This window comes from Aotus nancymaae, unplaced genomic scaffold, assembly GCF_030222135.1.
Source record: "Aotus nancymaae isolate 86718 unplaced genomic scaffold, 86718_ANA_hifiasm-v0.15.2.pri h1tg000011l, whole genome shotgun sequence".
Lineage (NCBI taxonomy): Eukaryota > Metazoa > Chordata > Mammalia > Primates > Aotidae > Aotus > Aotus nancymaae.
The window spans coordinates 32,716,537-32,732,298 of record NW_026988422.1 but is presented as its reverse complement, the minus strand read 5'-3'; the positions used below and the strand labels follow the sequence as shown (position 1 = coordinate 32,732,298).

The 15,762-nt window shown below is 46.5% G+C and overlaps 3 protein-coding genes across 5 annotated transcripts; 1 reads left to right on the top strand and 2 right to left on the bottom strand.

The window, feature by feature from the left end:
• Nucleotides 1-7,863, bottom strand: OSGEP (O-sialoglycoprotein endopeptidase). Its single transcript, XM_012465729.2, has 11 exons — nt 7,397-7,863; nt 4,964-5,083; nt 4,608-4,783; nt 2,168-2,263; nt 1,961-2,010; nt 1,730-1,808; nt 1,057-1,122; nt 852-942; nt 562-637; nt 367-465; nt 1-221 (listed from the first exon to the last, which is right to left on the bottom strand). Exons 1-11 carry the CDS (start codon nt 7,509-7,511, stop codon nt 182-184), a joined length of 1,008 nt encoding a protein of 335 aa, XP_012321152.1. The 5' UTR covers nt 7,512-7,863; the 3' UTR covers nt 1-181.
• A 169-nt stretch (nt 7,864-8,032) lies between these two features.
• Nucleotides 8,033-10,910, top strand: APEX1 (apurinic/apyrimidinic endodeoxyribonuclease 1). 2 transcript variants are annotated; one of them, XM_012465742.3, is made up of 5 exons: nt 8,033-8,118; nt 8,720-8,848; nt 9,048-9,235; nt 9,809-10,001; nt 10,135-10,910. In XM_012465742.3, exons 2-5 carry the CDS (start codon nt 8,791-8,793, stop codon nt 10,650-10,652), a joined length of 957 nt encoding a protein of 318 aa, XP_012321165.1. In that variant the 5' UTR covers nt 8,033-8,118; nt 8,720-8,790; the 3' UTR covers nt 10,653-10,910. The 2 variants fall into 2 exon arrangements, with proteins under 2 accessions (XP_012321165.1, XP_012321174.1); XM_012465751.2 differs by having other exon boundaries at nt 8,046-8,214.
• Nucleotides 10,911-11,000: 90 nt separating this feature from the next.
• On the bottom strand, nt 11,001-14,600 carry PIP4P1 (phosphatidylinositol-4,5-bisphosphate 4-phosphatase 1). Of its 2 annotated transcripts, none has more exons than XM_012465763.3 (7): nt 14,323-14,600; nt 13,806-13,996; nt 13,362-13,468; nt 12,771-12,876; nt 12,532-12,584; nt 12,346-12,436; nt 11,001-11,849 (listed from the first exon to the last, which is right to left on the bottom strand). In XM_012465763.3, exons 1-7 carry the CDS (start codon nt 14,483-14,485, stop codon nt 11,706-11,708), a joined length of 855 nt encoding a protein of 284 aa, XP_012321186.1. In that variant the 5' UTR covers nt 14,486-14,600; the 3' UTR covers nt 11,001-11,705. The 2 variants fall into 2 exon arrangements, with proteins under 2 accessions (XP_012321186.1, XP_012321194.1); XM_012465771.3 differs by having other exon boundaries at nt 14,344-14,600.
• Between the last annotated feature and the right edge of the window lie 1,162 nt (nt 14,601-15,762).

Below are 15,762 nucleotides of genomic sequence, written 5' to 3'. Positions count from 1 at the left end.
TACAAAACCAAAAAAAAAAAAATTTTATTGCTGAGTCATCTTGGGATTCCATAAAGGATCCCAAGCCTTGCTTGGAGTCTATAGCTTTGCTAGGACTCCCACGACATCAGGATAGAGATTGACACACAGGGTTCTTTGGGTTCCAATTAGGGAACTATCTACTCTGATTCTGTTAATCTTATCAGTCCCTCCAGGTCACTTCTACTTCATCTGTCCGATACCTGTGGAAAAACAGAAAAAACAAGGTGGAGAACTAGCCCTTAACATCTTCCATTCTTCTCTGCTCTCATGTTCCTGGACTCTCTTCCCTGCTGATTTTTGTCTACATCCCAATAATCTATCCTCACCAAGAGGTGAATCACTCACCTCTGTGTAACCCCAGAATCACTGAGGGGGGTCCTGTGTCCAGCCTGAAACATCTCCCAGCCAGCCTGGGCTATCATGGCTCCATTGTCAATACAGAATCTGGGATGCAAAAGAGATATGAAAATTGGCATCTAAGGGTGGGAAATCACAAGAACAGGAGAAGTAAAAAAGAAACCAAAGGGAAAGTGTCTTTACCTCTCATCTGTAGCAAAAAGCCGGGCTCCACGTTCCTGGCACATCGTCGCCATCATCTCCTGCAGCCTCACGTTACCTACAAAGAGGCAGGGAACAGGGTTAGCTTAGTTTTAGCTACCTCTTCATGGTCCAGCAGAATACATCATGTGCACCTACTTTTAGAACAACGATGTAGGGGATCAGGGCAAGGATTGGGAAGCATATTCCAAACCTTTCATGATTTAGAGTATCAGGAGGAAGAGGTACAGTGCTAAGAACAGGAAACAGAAACATTGTTCAATAGTACGTACACCCCACTCCTCCTACAATGAGGGCCTCCTGGGAGCCACAATGTGCCATGGCTCGCTCTGTGATCTCTACCAGCATTGCAAACACGGTTTCCTGTCGGACACAGACAAGGAGAAAAGATCAGAGGGGCATCACAGCTGGGTTCTGCTCTACTATATAAAAGCTCCTCCAGCCCCAACTTTCTGTCCCAGCTTTTTAATTCATTACCTGCAGGGAAAAACACAGATCCTCAGGAGTACACTCGCCTGTGGCCAGCATCCGATGGGCTACATCCTACAATTAAAGAGAAAAACAAATGAATCAACAAATCATTTTGTTCTCACTTCAGACATAAAAAATAAATAAATAAATAAATCACAGTTTTGCAATTACATGAGAGCAAAAATTAATATATTTGGAGGATCACCATGTTTTACCACAAATCAAGTTACCAGCACATCCTGTACCACATTCCCTTCATTGGCATCACAGTATAGAATGAGCAGTATCATTTAAGATGCAGTAATTACTTTTTGAATGCTTGTCCTGGCATCTCTCACCCCTTGCCCTGCTTAATTTTTTACCTGTACTCACCACCATCTGACACTTCATTATTTTCCTCTTTCTTTTTATCTCCCCTGCTCCCTAACTTAGAATCAAAACTCCATGTAGGCAGGGATTTTTGTTTTGCTCCATGCTGAATCTCTACTATCTAAAACAGTACTGGCACACAAAGATATTCAATAGGTACCTTCTAAATGAATCTACCCAGCACATGATACGGACCAGCACTGTGCTATATGAATACACTGTGCTACATGAAATACAACAGTAAGCAAAGCAGATATGCTTTATTTAAAAAGCACAAAAGTGCCTGTCTCATCACCTCTCTCATACTCACCTCAATGAAAGACAGGATCCCTGAAAATGAGACGTCCATCCCCTTTACGGTGTATGGCAGCTCAACTAGCTTCTTGCCTCTATGTGGGAATGAGTATACCAGGCACTAAGCCTACAGTCAGCTGGCTTCTCACCCTCCAAAGCCCCTCCCAAATTTTGTTAATGTATACGGGAAAATTCCTGAAGCCCCAGCAGCCGGCCTGCTTTCACCATATACCATATGGCCCCTTACCGCTTTGCCATCTGTTCAATGTTGTATCCTGGACTTGGGTCATTAGAAATCTAGCAGAAGAAAAAAATAAGGAAGAAGTGAATGGAAGAGGATGAAATCAGATATGCAGGAAGCATAAGAAACACATTTACTATTTCCCCCCTCCACCTCCATGGTTTCCCTAAAATTCACCCACATTTAATGTTCTCTGCAGCCCCACTGGCTTACCTTCAGCACTCGAGCAAAACGATCCAGACAGTTACCCACTGCAATATCGATGGTTTCCCCAAAGATACGGTACCGATGTTCTGAGTATGCAATCACCTAAGGGTGATGAGGATGTTCATGAAACCCCAAATCTGTAAACCCCATGACCACCAGAGCTTCCAATAACAAGCGGGAAAAAAGTGTTTCCCAAATGGTGAATGGGTAATGTTTTTACAGCTCTGATTTGAGAAGGAATCTGTATAATCTAAGGATTCCAGGAGCAGATTCCTAAATTACAACACAGTCTAGGTCCAGGCAGAAACAGTCATTTCAAATACATTTTTTTTTTCTGGCTTAAAAGTTCCTAATATATCCCTTAAATGCAATCTTGACAGTAAGGAACAAGCTTTTCTGCTTGGAGGCAGAGAACAAGACCCCTAAATTATCACACATGGGCAGTGATATTTTTGTTTTTTAAGACAGGGTCTCACTTTGTCTCCCAGGCTGGAGTGATGTGATCATAGCTCACTGCAGCCTCGAGCTCCTAGGCTCAAAGGATCCTCCCACCTCAGCCTCCTGGGTACCTGAGCAACCGTGTGTGGCTAATTTTTATATTTTTGTAGAGATGGGGTCTTACTATGTTGCCCAGCCTGGTCTCAAACTCCTGGTCTCAAGTAAACTACCTGCCTTGGCCTCCCAAAGTGCTGGGATTACAGGTGTCAGGCACCATATCAAGCAAGGCACTGGTATTTAGAAACAAGAAGCAAAATTGAAGAACTCAAAAATCTCATATGGAGTCAGACTCCTTTAGTCTGACTAAAGGCCCAGCCAAGTCAGCAATGGCAATCCACTTAAGGTCATTTTTCTTTTATTTTTAGTTTTATTTTTTTTGAATACAGTCTTGCTCCGTCACCCAGGCTGGAGTGCAATGGTGTGATCTCAGCTCACTGCAACCTCCGCCACCCGGGTTCAAGCAATTCTCCTGCCTCAGCCTCCCAAGTAGCTGGGATTATAGGCGCCCGCCACCACACCCACCTAATTTTTTGTATTAAGGCCATTCTTCATATGTGACCAACTTTTAACACAGAGTATCTGTCACCTACCGACACATATGCTGCATACTTATAACACCGAGGGCTTTCTTCCTAGGAACCATGAAGTCCCTTAGCCTTCCCAGTGCTGTTAGGGATTTCCTCCCTTTCTGATACAGATCTTTCTCTGCTGTCAAAAAGATAGTAACAAAAGGGGAAGGAAAAATCCTGCCTTTCTGCTTCTGCTATCCACTCCTCTCCACCTAATCACCCTCCTTGTTTCTTACATCTAAGCAAGCAGCAAAAGAGAAGAGGAAGACAAAACCACTCCTTTTCATCAACTCCCTTTGACTCTATTATACTTTCCACAACCCAAGTCCCTAACCTTGTATGTCATCCTGCAGGCATCAACCAACTACTTGCCCTCTACCTGCTAAAGTTTCCACATCATTTTCATGGGAAACATGCATCTCGTCTTCTAGACACAACCCTTTCATGAGGTGGGGAAAAGGCTGAACTATTTCTAACGATAATCAAGTGTTCGGTTGGAAAGGAATCCAATCCCAACCTTAAAAAGGTCATATAAGGTATCCCAAACAACTTTAGCTTCACCTATAAATTTAAAATACCTTCTGGCCGGGCACAGTGGCTCACACCTGTAATCCCAGCACTTTGGGAGGCTGAGGCAGGTGGACCACCTGAGGTCAGGAGTTGGAGATCAGCCTGGCCAACATGGTGAAACCCTGTCTCGACTAAAAATACAAAAAATTAGCCAGGGGTGGTGGCACATGCCTGTAATCTCAGCTACTTGGGAGGCTGAGGCAGAAGAATTGCTTTAATCTGGAAGGCAGAGGTTGCAGTGAGCCAAGGTCGCGCCAATGCACTCCAGCCTGGACGATAAGGGCAAAACTCCATCTCAAATAAAATAAAATACCTTCTATAATTTCTGAAGTATTTTTAAAGTTATTTATACTTCTTACTTCTTAGAATAACAAGTCTATATAATCATCCCCAGTAACATAAAAACATGTAGTTGCCCTAAAATAATAAATCAGATAGTGGCCCTTAGTTTTAATTGCTAAGATTTATAGACAAAATAAGCTTCAAAATAATACAAGATCATTCTTTCAGATATTCATTATTTTGAAGGCTTAATCCTTACCATTCATTTCTTTCCTGAAGTAGAAATTCCTAATCTTTATAATCAGATATAAAGTCTCATGATAATCAGATAAGTCATCTAATGTTCTGATCAGGCTGCCAAAATCTGCAATGTCACAAATTCTGTTGGGGGTTTTCTGGTTTACAGTATTTTAGGTTCAGATGAGCCCAGCTTTGTTCCTGACGTTCCCATGACTCAGGTAGAACAAGGAAGACACTGGTTTGGTGCCCCAGAAGTTGACAGGGAATGGGTAGAGTACTCTAAATACCTGCGTATTCCCTCCACTAACATACAACACGGTTGGGCTGGTGGCTCCAGTGATGAGGCGGCCCATCTCAATGTGGCCTATACAGTGGTTCACACCCAACAATGGCTTATTCCACAGCTGGGCCACAGTACGAGCCACAACGGCCACAGAAACCAATGGGGCACCCATGCCAGGGCCTAGGAGGATAGAAATGGAAGTTATAATCCTAGAGACTGGAAAAAAAAAACAGGTGGGGCAAGTAAGGGATGTGAGGTGGGGTAGGGGTACTGGTGATGGCAGAGGTAAGGTGTTGGCTATTTTGACCTAGCCAGGTTGCAGGTATATTCCTCCATAGTTGACCACTCTCCCAGCCATACCCTTGGTGTATGCAATGCAATCAATATCCTGGGAGGTTAATCCAGACTCTGTTAGTGCCTCCTGTAGTAGGTCTAGGATAACAGCTCGGTGATGCCTGGCTGTGTCACCTGGAAGGAATCCTAGAAAATGAACATAGGTCAGAGATCACATGGATTTTCTGTAGCAAAGGTAGGTAGGAAGTTAAAGAAAGCAACAGGAGTTTTAGTGATGTAGGAAGAGAACTTTCACTTTCCTTAAGCATCCTATCTTCTAGGTTTTCAGATATATACTCTTTCTGGCTTCTACATAGGCCATTCAACTTTCAGAAATGCTCTCCTTCAGGACTCAATGCAAGTGGTATCTACTTCATACCCTTTGGTGATCTTCTTTCTCTGTGACCCTACAGAACTCTATGGATGATGATGTCATTTATTTAACATAACAATTATAGCATTGCAATTTTCCACGGTTCACTCATCTTTTTTTTTTTTTTTATATATATATATATTTTTTTTCTTTTAAAGACAGGGTTTCACCATGTTGGCCAGGCTGGTCTTGAACTCCTGACCTCAGGTGATCTGCCCGCCTCGCCTCCCAAAGTGTTGAGATTACAGGCATGAGCCACCATGCCCAGCCTGGTTTGTTCATCTTAATCATGAATATCTCAAAGCATTGAGTATTTTATTTATCTTTGTATTCCCAGTGCCCAAGTGTCTAGAGGAGTGAATGCTAAATATACATACATATTTCTAATGAGTAATCTGTCATAATATCACCTGTTCAGGGAGGCTTTTCAGATACATGCAAGTCAGTTGCTCTCTCCTATGCATACAAGTGTTTGAGGGGTGAGTAGGCAAGATATAATAGCTTATTAAAAATATCAATTAAAAGTTGTAATGTGTGGGCCAGGCGTGGTGGCTCACGCCTGTAATCCCAGCACTTTGGGAGGCCGAGGCGGGTGGATCACGAGGTCAAGAGATCGAGACCATCCTGGCCAACACGGTGAAACCCCGTCTCTACTAAAAACACAAAAAATTAGCTGGGCATGGTGACGCGTGCCTGTAATCCCAGCTACCCAGGAGGCTGAGGCAGGAGAATTGCCTGAACCCAGGAGGCGGAGGTTGTGGTGAGCCGAGATCGCGCCATTGCACTTCAGCCTGGGTAACAAGAGCGAAACTCTGTCTCAAAAAAAAAAAAAAAAAAAAAGTTGTAATGTGTTTGGTACTTTCATCTAATCTTCAAGATTTAATGATACAGGTATTATTCCCATTTTAAAAACAAAGATGAGGCCCGGGCAGTGGCTCAGCCTGTAATCCCAACACTTTGGGAGGCTGAGTTGGGAGGATCACCTGAGATCAGGAGTCCCAAACCAGCTTGGCCAACATGGTGAAACCTCATCTCCACTAAAAAAATAACAATTAGCTGGGCGTGGTGGCACACACCTGTAGTCCTAGTTACTCGGGAGGCTGGGGTAGAAGAGTCACCTGAACCCGGAAGGCAGAGATTGCAGTGAGCCCAGATTGTGCCATTGCACTCCAGCCTGGGCGACAGAGCAAGGCTCTGTCTCAAAAAAAAATTAAAATAAAATAAAAAATAAGCCGGGTGCAGTGGCTCACGCCTGTAATCCCAGCACTTTGGGAGGTGAGGCGGGCAGATCACGAGGTCAGGGGTTCAAGACCAGCCTGACCAACATGGTGAAACCCAGTCTCTACTTAAAAATACAAAAATTAGCCGGGCATGGTGATGCACACCTGTAATCCCAGCTACTTCGGAGGCTTAGGCAGGAGAATTGCTTGAACCCGGGAGGCGGAGGTTGTGGTGAGCCGAGAGCGCGCCATTGCACTCTAGCCTGGGCGATACAGTGAGACTCCCTCTCAAAATTAAATTAAATTAAATTAAAATTAAAAATAAAAATAAAGACCAAATGTCCAGAACATAAATATTTAATATGAATATTGCAAAGTCTGGCATGTACGCTGGGAGTCTTTTCCACTCTCTTCTCTCTCCTCATCCTATTTTTTTAAAAGGATTTTTTTTTTTAAAGGAGTGTATATTCAGGGCAACTGGAATCTATACTCCTACTAAGCATTTTTTAAACAGAATATTTCGAATCCATCTCTATTACACTGTTTATCATGCTGTAGAATAAACATCTATTTATATATCTGATTCCACAACAGAATCATAACATCTATTTCTAAACGCTTAGCACATAAAATGCGCTCAATAAAAAGTAAACTAACTTATCAGATCCACGTCCAAGTGCCTGTATCTCTTCTAGTTATCAGCCTTGTGATGTTAATAAAGTCACATAATTTCCCTGAGACTCGGATCAAAAGCTGTAAGAACGGACAATGCACCCAAGGCCCCACTTAACTAGTATTTAGGAAGATGGAAGACTAATTCCGTGCGGGGAAGTGCGCGGAAAACTCTCAAGTCCCCTACTCACCCACCTGTGCCCGGAGGCGTGACATAAGTCCGCCGCGGGTTCGCCAGCACCTTGCCATCCTGCACCACTCCCACGCCAATCTTATTGGCGCTGCCTTCAAAACCGAGCACCGCCGGCATGGCGAAGCCTGGGAGAAAACGCTGACAGGACTCCTAGCAACCTAAGGAGTGGAGGTCCTCCCTAGTCTGCGCTGGGCCGCAGCTTTCCGGAGCGCAGAGGAAGAGGACGAGACTGCAGATAGCACTGGGAGAGACACCGCAGACCTCCCGCGAGCGGAGACCCGCCAAAGCCCCTCCAGGGACCTGTCTTCCTAACTGCCAGGGACGCCGAGCCGCCTCTGTGCTTTACATTCCTATCTGGTTTTCTATTCCTTTCCTATGGTCCAGCCCAGCCTTCTCCATTGTTTTTCACCCTTCTTGCACAGCGTTAGGATCTTAAGCCACATTCACAGAATGTGCCGTGCATCTGGCACAACGATAAACACCCCGAAGGAGGGTTGGGGCCTTAAGTCTCCTGGGGAGAAGGGAGGCTAGGCCAAGCTTCTCCATCACGTGGTGTCAGACAGACCAATCACGCGCATTCTTCGGCCACGTGACGCGTGTCTCGGATCACGTGACCAGGTCCGCTACCCACGTGGGGACTCAGCGTGCACCGTTCTTTGTGCTCGGGTTAGGAGTAGCTGTGCTGCGTTCGGACCAGTGCAGATACGGGGTTGCTCTTTTGCTCGTAAGAGGGGCTTCGCTGGCAGTCTGAACGGCGAGCTTGAATCAGGATCCTTAATTAAGATCCTTAGTTAGCTGGAGGGCAGATCTCGCGAGTAGGGTACAAGCACTATGAAAAGATCTTGTTACGTGGGTGAGGGGCTGAAGGGCCTATGATGCACCGAGGCTGGGAAAAGATTTAGAAATAACATTGTTTGGCCGGGCGCGGTGGCTCACGCCTGTAATCCCAGCACTTTGGGAGGCCGAGGCGGGTGGATCACGAGGTCAAGAGATCGAGACCATCCTGGTCAACATGGTGAAACCCCGTCTCTACTAAAAAAAAATACAAAAAATTAGCTGGGCATGGTGGTGCGTGCCTGTAATCCCAGCTACTCAGGAGGCTGAGGAAGGAGAATTGCTTGAACCCAGGAGGCGGAGGTTGCGGTGAGCCGAGATCGTGCCATTGCACTCCAGCCTGGGTAACAAGAGCGAAACTCCGTCTCTAAATAAATACATAAATAAATAAATAAAATAACATGGTTTGAAAAGTGGGACCTGGTGCGGGGACGCTCTAGGGAAGCGTCTTCTCCCCAGTTTTAGCTGGTTTCATTTCTTTGCGTCTGTAGGCAACGCGGTAAAAATACTTCTTCGGTGGGCGACGCGGTACAGGTGCCTCCGAAGGGCGTTCGTTACGGGAATGCCGAAGCGTGGGAAAAAGGGAGCGGTGGCAGAAGACGGGGAAGAGCTCAAGACGGGTAAGAGAATGAAATGAGCCCCTCTTCCTAGAAGCTGCGGCGGGAATTCCCTTAATAATGGTGACTACGGGCCGCTCATTTTTGCAGGAGTTTGTGAAGAAGTCGCGGTAACATCACACTTTTGTTGGGTCTGTAGTTAACGTCGGATCGAGGTTGGAAACCACCAACTTTTTGTCACTATATATTACTAATTTTATAGAGCCAGAGACCAAGAAGAGTAAGACGGCCGCAAAGAAAAACGACAAAGAGGCAGCAGGAGAGGGCCCAGCCCTGTATGAGGACCCCCCAGATCAGAAAACCTCACCCAGTGGCAAACCTGCCACACTCAAGATCTGCTCTTGGAATGTGGATGGGCTTCGAGCCTGGATTAAGAAGAAAGGATTAGATGTGAGTGGAATTTAAGGAGGGGAAGAGATATATTTTTTTCTTTTTTTAATATCATTTTCTTCTTTGGTAGAGGTATTCTTTAGTATTGAATGATCTTAGGGTTTAGTCACCCCTTTTTTCCGTTTAGCCTTCAGGCTGTTTTGTTTTTCTCCTGCCCGCGAGAGCTTTATGTGGGGCTTCCCCACGTTTTGCCAGTTGTGTTTCCTAAATGTCCGTTTCTTCACTTCCATTGCCATTTTCGTTTAATCATCTCCTCTTCCCAGACTGTTGCAAAAACCTCTTTACTATACTTCCTCTATTTTGTCTTCAGCATGTCCTCCATTCCATTAACTACAGCTTAAAAATCTTAGCTCGCTATCCACTGCCTATGGAAAAAACACAATCTCCTTAGTATAGCGTGTAATACTTTATCTCCCTCTATTAGTTTTTATTTATATAGCTTACAATTGTTTAAATATTGTACTACTTGAACTCCTTAGGCCAAGGGACTGTTTAACCTGTGCATATCTATGACTTAGCACATATTCAATAAATGTTCTGCTGAATTGATGTTTTCCACCTTTTCACTTACAGTGGGTAAAGGAAGAAGCCCCAGATATACTGTGCCTTCAAGAGACCAAATGTTCAGAGAACAAACTACCAGCTGAACTTCAAGAGCTGCCTGGACTCCCTCATCAATACTGGTCAGCTCCCTCGGATAAGGAAGGGTACAGTGGCGTGGGCCTACTTTCCCGCCAGTGCCCACTCAAAGTTTCTTATGGCATAGGTGAGACCCTGTTAATCCCTAATGCCTGAGCTCTTCAAAACCAATTGCTAATTGTCCATCTCTGCCCCATCTCTTGATTGCTTTCTCTTTTCTTATGGTTTTTTATGCTAATTCTGTTTCATCGTTTCTGTAGGTGAGGAGGAGCATGATCAGGAAGGCCGGGTGATTGTGGCTGAATTTGACTCGTTTGTGCTGGTAACAGCATATGTACCTAACGCAGGCCGGGGTCTGGTACGACTGGAGTACCGGCAGCGCTGGGATGAAGCCTTTCGCAAGTTCCTGAAGGGCTTGGCTTCCCGAAAGCCCCTTGTGCTGTGTGGAGACCTCAATGTAGCGCATGAAGAAATTGACCTTCGCAACCCCAAGGGAAACAAAAAGAATGCTGGCTTCACGCCACAAGAGCGCCAAGGCTTTGGGGAATTACTGCAGGCTGTGCCACTGGCTGACAGCTTTAGGCACCTCTACCCCAACACAGCCTATGCCTACACCTTTTGGACTTACATGATGAATGCTCGATCCAAGAATGTTGGTTGGCGCCTTGATTATTTTTTGTTGTCCCACTCTCTGTTACCTTCATTGTGTGACAGCAAGATCCGTTCCAAGGCTCTTGGCAGTGATCACTGTCCTATCACCCTATACCTAGCACTGTGACACCACCCCTAAATCACTTAGAGCCTGGGAAATAAGCCCCCTAAACTACCATTCCTTCTTTAAACACTCTGAAATCTGCATTGTATTTCTCATCTATAAAAATAAGAATCCTCCAGCCAAGCTCCTGTAGCAGACTTAGATTTCTTTTAAGCTTAAGATTTTTTTGAGGGTTTCTTTAAAAAAAAAAAAAAAATTGAACAAAGGCTACTAGTGACTTTGTTTGAATTATCCACATGAAAATAAAAAGCCATAGTTTCATCCTTGCTGTCTTTGTGTCTTACCCCTTTGTGGGGCTCCACATTCCCTTCCTCATATTTTCATACATACAAGTTAACAACTGAAAAAGGGTAGAGTCATGACCTTATTTATTTACAAGCACAGGATAAGTCCCTAACCTCTCCAAAGACAGAGCAACCCTACCCAGCCCAGATAAATACTGCAACTGGGCGGGGGAGGTAAAAAAGGTTGGAAGGAGGAATTAGGGGAAATACAGGAATAGGGGAACGTATCCCACATTAAATAGTTATATATACATCAGTTCCTGTGGTTCTGTACAGAGCAGCGGCTGACCCCACCCCCACAGGACACAATGTGGGGAGAGGAGACTGAGGGTACTGAGGCCGGAGCCAACTCCTGGTGAAGTGCAATAGCAGCAGCAAAGTCCCAATGGTGCACAAGAAGGAGGGGAACCCCCAGGGCTACCCACCCGCACCCTGCCCTGGAATGTGTAAGGGACAGGAATGGCTCTCAGGGAGCACACAGGAAGGACAAGGCTGGAACCGTCTTTATGACCCAGTTTTAAGGGCAACATTTGCCTACTTCACCCTAGACACAGCAACCCTTGGAGGAAAGCAGATGGTCAGCAGTGGTCTTACCTGCCCCTCCAAACCTAAGTGAGGGCCTGGTTCCTTCCTACCTCTCCCCAGGGAAAAGGAAGGCAGCTGCTTAGCTTCCTTATAGAAGCCCAGGGAGCCTTTTACTACTCCAGCTCCCTTTGTAGTGTCACTGTCCCCACCAGGGAGGGGCCAGGCACAGTCTTGTGGGTAATCAGGCTCAGGAGAAGTTCTGGACAGGGTGGCTGACCTTCATACAGGCCCAATAAAGGGCCCGGCCCAAACACAGCAGAGCCAACAGGATGACAAATGCCCAGGCGGCATAGATGCCTCCATATCGCCGTGCATGCTTCCATGTGCCAAACTGATGAAGATACGGAGGGAGAAGAAAAGAAAGATGGGGTTAATGTTGGTCTCCACTACCTCGTATTAGTCCTAAGAATGTAATAACTCAGGCTTCAGTCCTTGTTTCCTATCCACATGTAGCCACCCTCAGGAACCTTCTTAAAGGCAGTTGTTCAGCTCCCTTCCCTTAGGCAATAACATACTCATCCCATTCCACACTTATCTGTCAGTTTTTCTTAATATCTCACAAGAGAGCCAGGTTTGCAAATAGCAACTCTTACATTAAGCACTTCTCCACTGTCCTATCCTAATCCTACAGAGAGAGGTTGGCTGTTTTTCACTTTTAGTAATAATAAAGACTGTTTTATCTGCTACCTTCCATTTTAGCTCATACGTATATCAAAACAAAACTACTCCCCCAAGTTTTTTCCATTTTCTTTAGGGTAGCAATTTCCCAAATCTTAGCCTATGGAGATGAGGCTGAAGAATTAAAGAGGTGGGGCAAGGGTACTCACAGCAAGGCCAGTGGCAGTGACTGCCAAAAGCAAGCCAAGCAAGAAGCAGCAGATACATCTCTTACGTGGATATCTGCGCCCAATAGATGACCTGCGGGGAGGCAAATAGAAATGGATGCTTTCTATGGCCCTGAAGTTTTTACTCCATACATCACTCAATCACCAGCTCAATCCCTAATCACTTACACTTTCCTGCAGTGAGGACAACGTGCCAAGGTGCGGTCTGTGAACTCTGTCCACTATAAAGAAAGGAAATAAAAATAATAGCAGAAGCAAGGTCCCCTTCAATGAGGACCTTGGGGTTGGGATGCAGAACATGTTCCCATAGGACAGACCTTTCCAGGTCATCATCATTACTTGGAGAAATATTCTCGAAAAGTCTCCTAGTCTCCTTTTTCCTCCCCTTTCCAATACCCCTTCCTCACCAGAAAAGTATTCTTGCAATGTCCACAGATAACCCTGACACCCATAGGTTGTGGTTCTGGACTCAGAGGTCCGGGATGCACAGGCCCCAGGTTGATGATTCTCTTGCTGTACAAAAGAAAAAGACTGTGTTTGAAAAGTTTTTAATCCTAAAAATCCCCACACAGTCCCTGTTGCACATCCCCTACTCCCTCCCTCTCTATCAAGTCATTCGATTTCTCTGTACACTTAGATACTCAGTCCCCCAACTGTATACCCTCAAGAATCCTTAAGAAAGAGCACTGCTTAAACTTCAGGTCCCTAATACCCCTCTTGACCTTAGGATAACACACCCAGTCCCCAAGGCTTTCTATTTTCCTAAAGGACATCATTTCATCTCAACATCTTTACTAAGTAAAGGAGATCAATGCATCCCAATATCTTTACTGAGAAATGAGAAAGACAGCTATAACATTCCTGAGGCACATGCTCCATAGCCTTTTCTCCTCCTAATAAACCCTAGGCTCTCTAACCTTTACGTTCTCTATATACGTTTATTCTTTTTTGACTTTCTAGTTCCCCACTTATGCCCTTCTCCACCTTATGCCTCTTACCAGTAGGGCCGGGGGCATGCAATCCGTTGGGATGTCACTTTGCAGATAAGGAGACAGTTACAGGGGCATCGAACATATTTTTTCCCTGGGGGTGCATTCTTGATTGGCTAGAGAATAACAGGGTTATCAGCAAGCAAACCTCTAATCCCAATCCCTTCCACTTCCCTCCAAAAAGACTTTATGAGATCAGAAAGATAAGGTGCTAGCCAGGAAGGAGAAATAAAAGACTATATCATGACATTTGCTATGCGTGACGATGAATAACAGTAAGCATTAGCTTTGGTGAGCGGCTTCTGGGGAAACAGCTGTGTGAGACACCTGGAACTGAAACCTGGGTAACATCAAGAACACTTGGCAAAGAGCCGGAGGGTCATGGTTTAGAACCAAGAGATCAGAAAGAGGATCCAAGAAACAGGGCCCATTTCATAGATTTGTATAACTCACGGTGGCTTCATTGCAGACACCACATTTGACTACATGCTGATGCATCTTGCCTTCCACGTTGATGAGAGATTGGCAGACTCGGCAGGTGATCATAGGGGCACTCCCACTGTCCGGGCTGGTCAAGGGTGAGTAGGGGGGTGGGTCCTCCCCAGGCAACACGGCTGGATGCCCCTCGGGGAACGGGGGAAATGCTGGAGAGGAAGCAAATCAAAAGAAGGGCTGGGGTCACTTGCAGACACTCCGCACTGATGCTCCACAGTGGTAGGGAAGTCTTTCTGATCTTCAACTCTCTGACTAAGCTCGGAGGGCTTCTCATAATCGGCGCTTCTATCAGGTTGCTCAGAAACCCCTTCCGTCCCCATGCTGTAGTCGCGATTTTGGAGGGAAGGAAGCCTCGCCCAGTCACAGGTGCAGCAGTCCCGCACCTGGCGACTGGGTCCCGCCTCCGCCCTCGGTCCCGCCCCCTCCCCGGCTTTCAGAGTTCCCTGGGGAGCACCTCGGACCCGCCCCGGCTTACCCTGGGGCGGGGCATGTTTACCGGCTCCGTACGGTGGTGCGGAGGGGGTCAGGCCTCCCCCGGGCCCAGCCCCACTCCCGCCTGGCCCCACTAAACCGTTGCCGCCCGCGCCACCGTCGATAGGCTCGGACAGCAGCGGGGAACGCTCTCCATCTGCCGCCATGGCTGTCACCGCCGCCTCCCGCTAGAGTCGGCGATCCGGCTCCCTTCGCTTCTGCCGCCGCCGCAGCCACTGCTGCCGCCGCCGCCGCCGCCGCCGCCGCCGCTACCGGGTCCCCAGGGCGCCTGCGCGCCGCGCGCCCAGCTCACTCCGCAACCAGTGGCCTGCCCCGCCCCGTTCCGTCCCGCAGCACGTGATAGGCTATCCCCGCCCCGGTCGTGTTATTATTCGCGTAGACAAACCAATTCCTGGTCCTGTGAAGGCAGCTCTCCTTTTCTATTGGGGAGCGTCGCACAAACGTCAGCTGTCACATGACCTGCCAGATGCTGCTGGGCTTGCAAAACCTGCACGTGACTAGAGGTTCTGCAAGCTATTGGGAGCGACGCCCATCGCGCTACCTCCAGACCAGGAGGTGGGGCTAGGCTGCTGCTGCTCCACTGGTCACGTGTTTTTGGAAGCTACACGGCCTCTGTTGCTCTGCTTCTCATTGGTTCAAAGACACCATTAAAACACTTTTCTCCGGCTTTCGGTTATAGCTGGCTCTATTGGTTGGTGACTTTCCTTCCCTCATCCTGTGATCCTAGCGGCGCAACTGCATTGGTCCGAACTTAGCGCCAGAACTTCAGGGGAGTGGCTTATGCATTTTAAAGGAGGCGAGGCGGGGGCAGTAAGGGAGTGTGGAAGCTTGGGATGTTCTAAGCAGAGAGACGAGGGACGGTAGGGAACAGTAGACAAAGCCATTCTACTCAAAGAAGTACCTTTAAAAAGTCAGAGCCATGATGCACCAGGAGAAATGGATTAAAAAGTTAAGATTATCACTCCAGTCTTTATTGCTGGAGTCACTTTCTGGACCGGACACAACACTGGGTTCTTCTGGAAGCTGTCCTTACAGATCCCGCTCTTACCCCATTGCTGATCAAATTGTTAAACTATCTTTTCATGAGTGTCTCCACTACTAGAAGATTTCATCGTTTTACTTAAAAAAAAAAAAAAAAAAAAATGTCAGTAGAGATGGGGCCTTACTTAGGCTGGACTCAAACTCCTGGGTCTCCCACCTTACTTCCCCAGTAGCTGGGACTACAGGCACAAGCTACCATGCCTTTACTCAATTTTATGACCACCAGCCCTTAGCATATGCACAAGTGTCTGTTGATTGAATTAATCAAATCCAAGGTTATTTCCATCACCTTATTTGACAGATGGGACAGTCTTTAGACCTGTCTCAACTTTGACCCCAGGAAAGGGGCAGTGCCTCCTCCCCTACCTGCAGTCTCATGTGG

What these genes read in the sequence shown, in the direction of transcription:
- APEX1 (XM_012465742.3), top strand. Translation starts at nt 8,791, where the DNA reads ATGCCGAAGCGTGGGAAAAAGGGAGCGGTGGCAGAAGACGGGGAAGAG. An exon ending in CGGGGAAGAGCTCAAGACGG is followed by an intron (nt 8,849 to 9,047) that starts GTAAGAGAATGA and finishes CTAATTTTATAG; the next exon opens with AGCCAGAGACCAAGAAGAGT. An exon ending in CAAAGTTTCTTATGGCATAG is followed by an intron (nt 10,002 to 10,134) that starts GTGAGACCCTGT and finishes TCGTTTCTGTAG; the next exon opens with GTGAGGAGGAGCATGATCAG.
- PIP4P1 (XM_012465763.3), bottom strand. Translation starts at nt 14,485, where the DNA reads ATGGCGGCAGATGGAGAGCGTTCCCCGCTGCTGTCCGAGCCTATCGAC. An exon ending in ATTGCAAGAATACTTTTCTG is followed by an intron (nt 12,585 to 12,770) that starts GTGAGGAAGGGG and finishes CTTTCTTTATAG; the next exon opens with TGGACAGAGTTCACAGACCG. An exon ending in TCACTGCCACTGGCCTTGCT is followed by an intron (nt 11,850 to 12,345) that starts GTGAGTACCCTT and finishes TATCTTCATCAG; the next exon opens with TTTGGCACATGGAAGCATGC.
- OSGEP (XM_012465729.2), bottom strand. Translation starts at nt 7,511, where the DNA reads ATGCCGGCGGTGCTCGGTTTTGAAGGCAGCGCCAATAAGATTGGCGTG. An exon ending in ATCTGTGTTTTTCCCTGCAG is followed by an intron (nt 943 to 1,056) that starts GTAATGAATTAA and finishes TGTGTCCGACAG; the next exon opens with GAAACCGTGTTTGCAATGCT. An exon ending in CATTGTAGGAGGAGTGGGGT is followed by an intron (nt 638 to 851) that starts GTACGTACTATT and finishes GCCTCTTTGTAG; the next exon opens with GTAACGTGAGGCTGCAGGAG.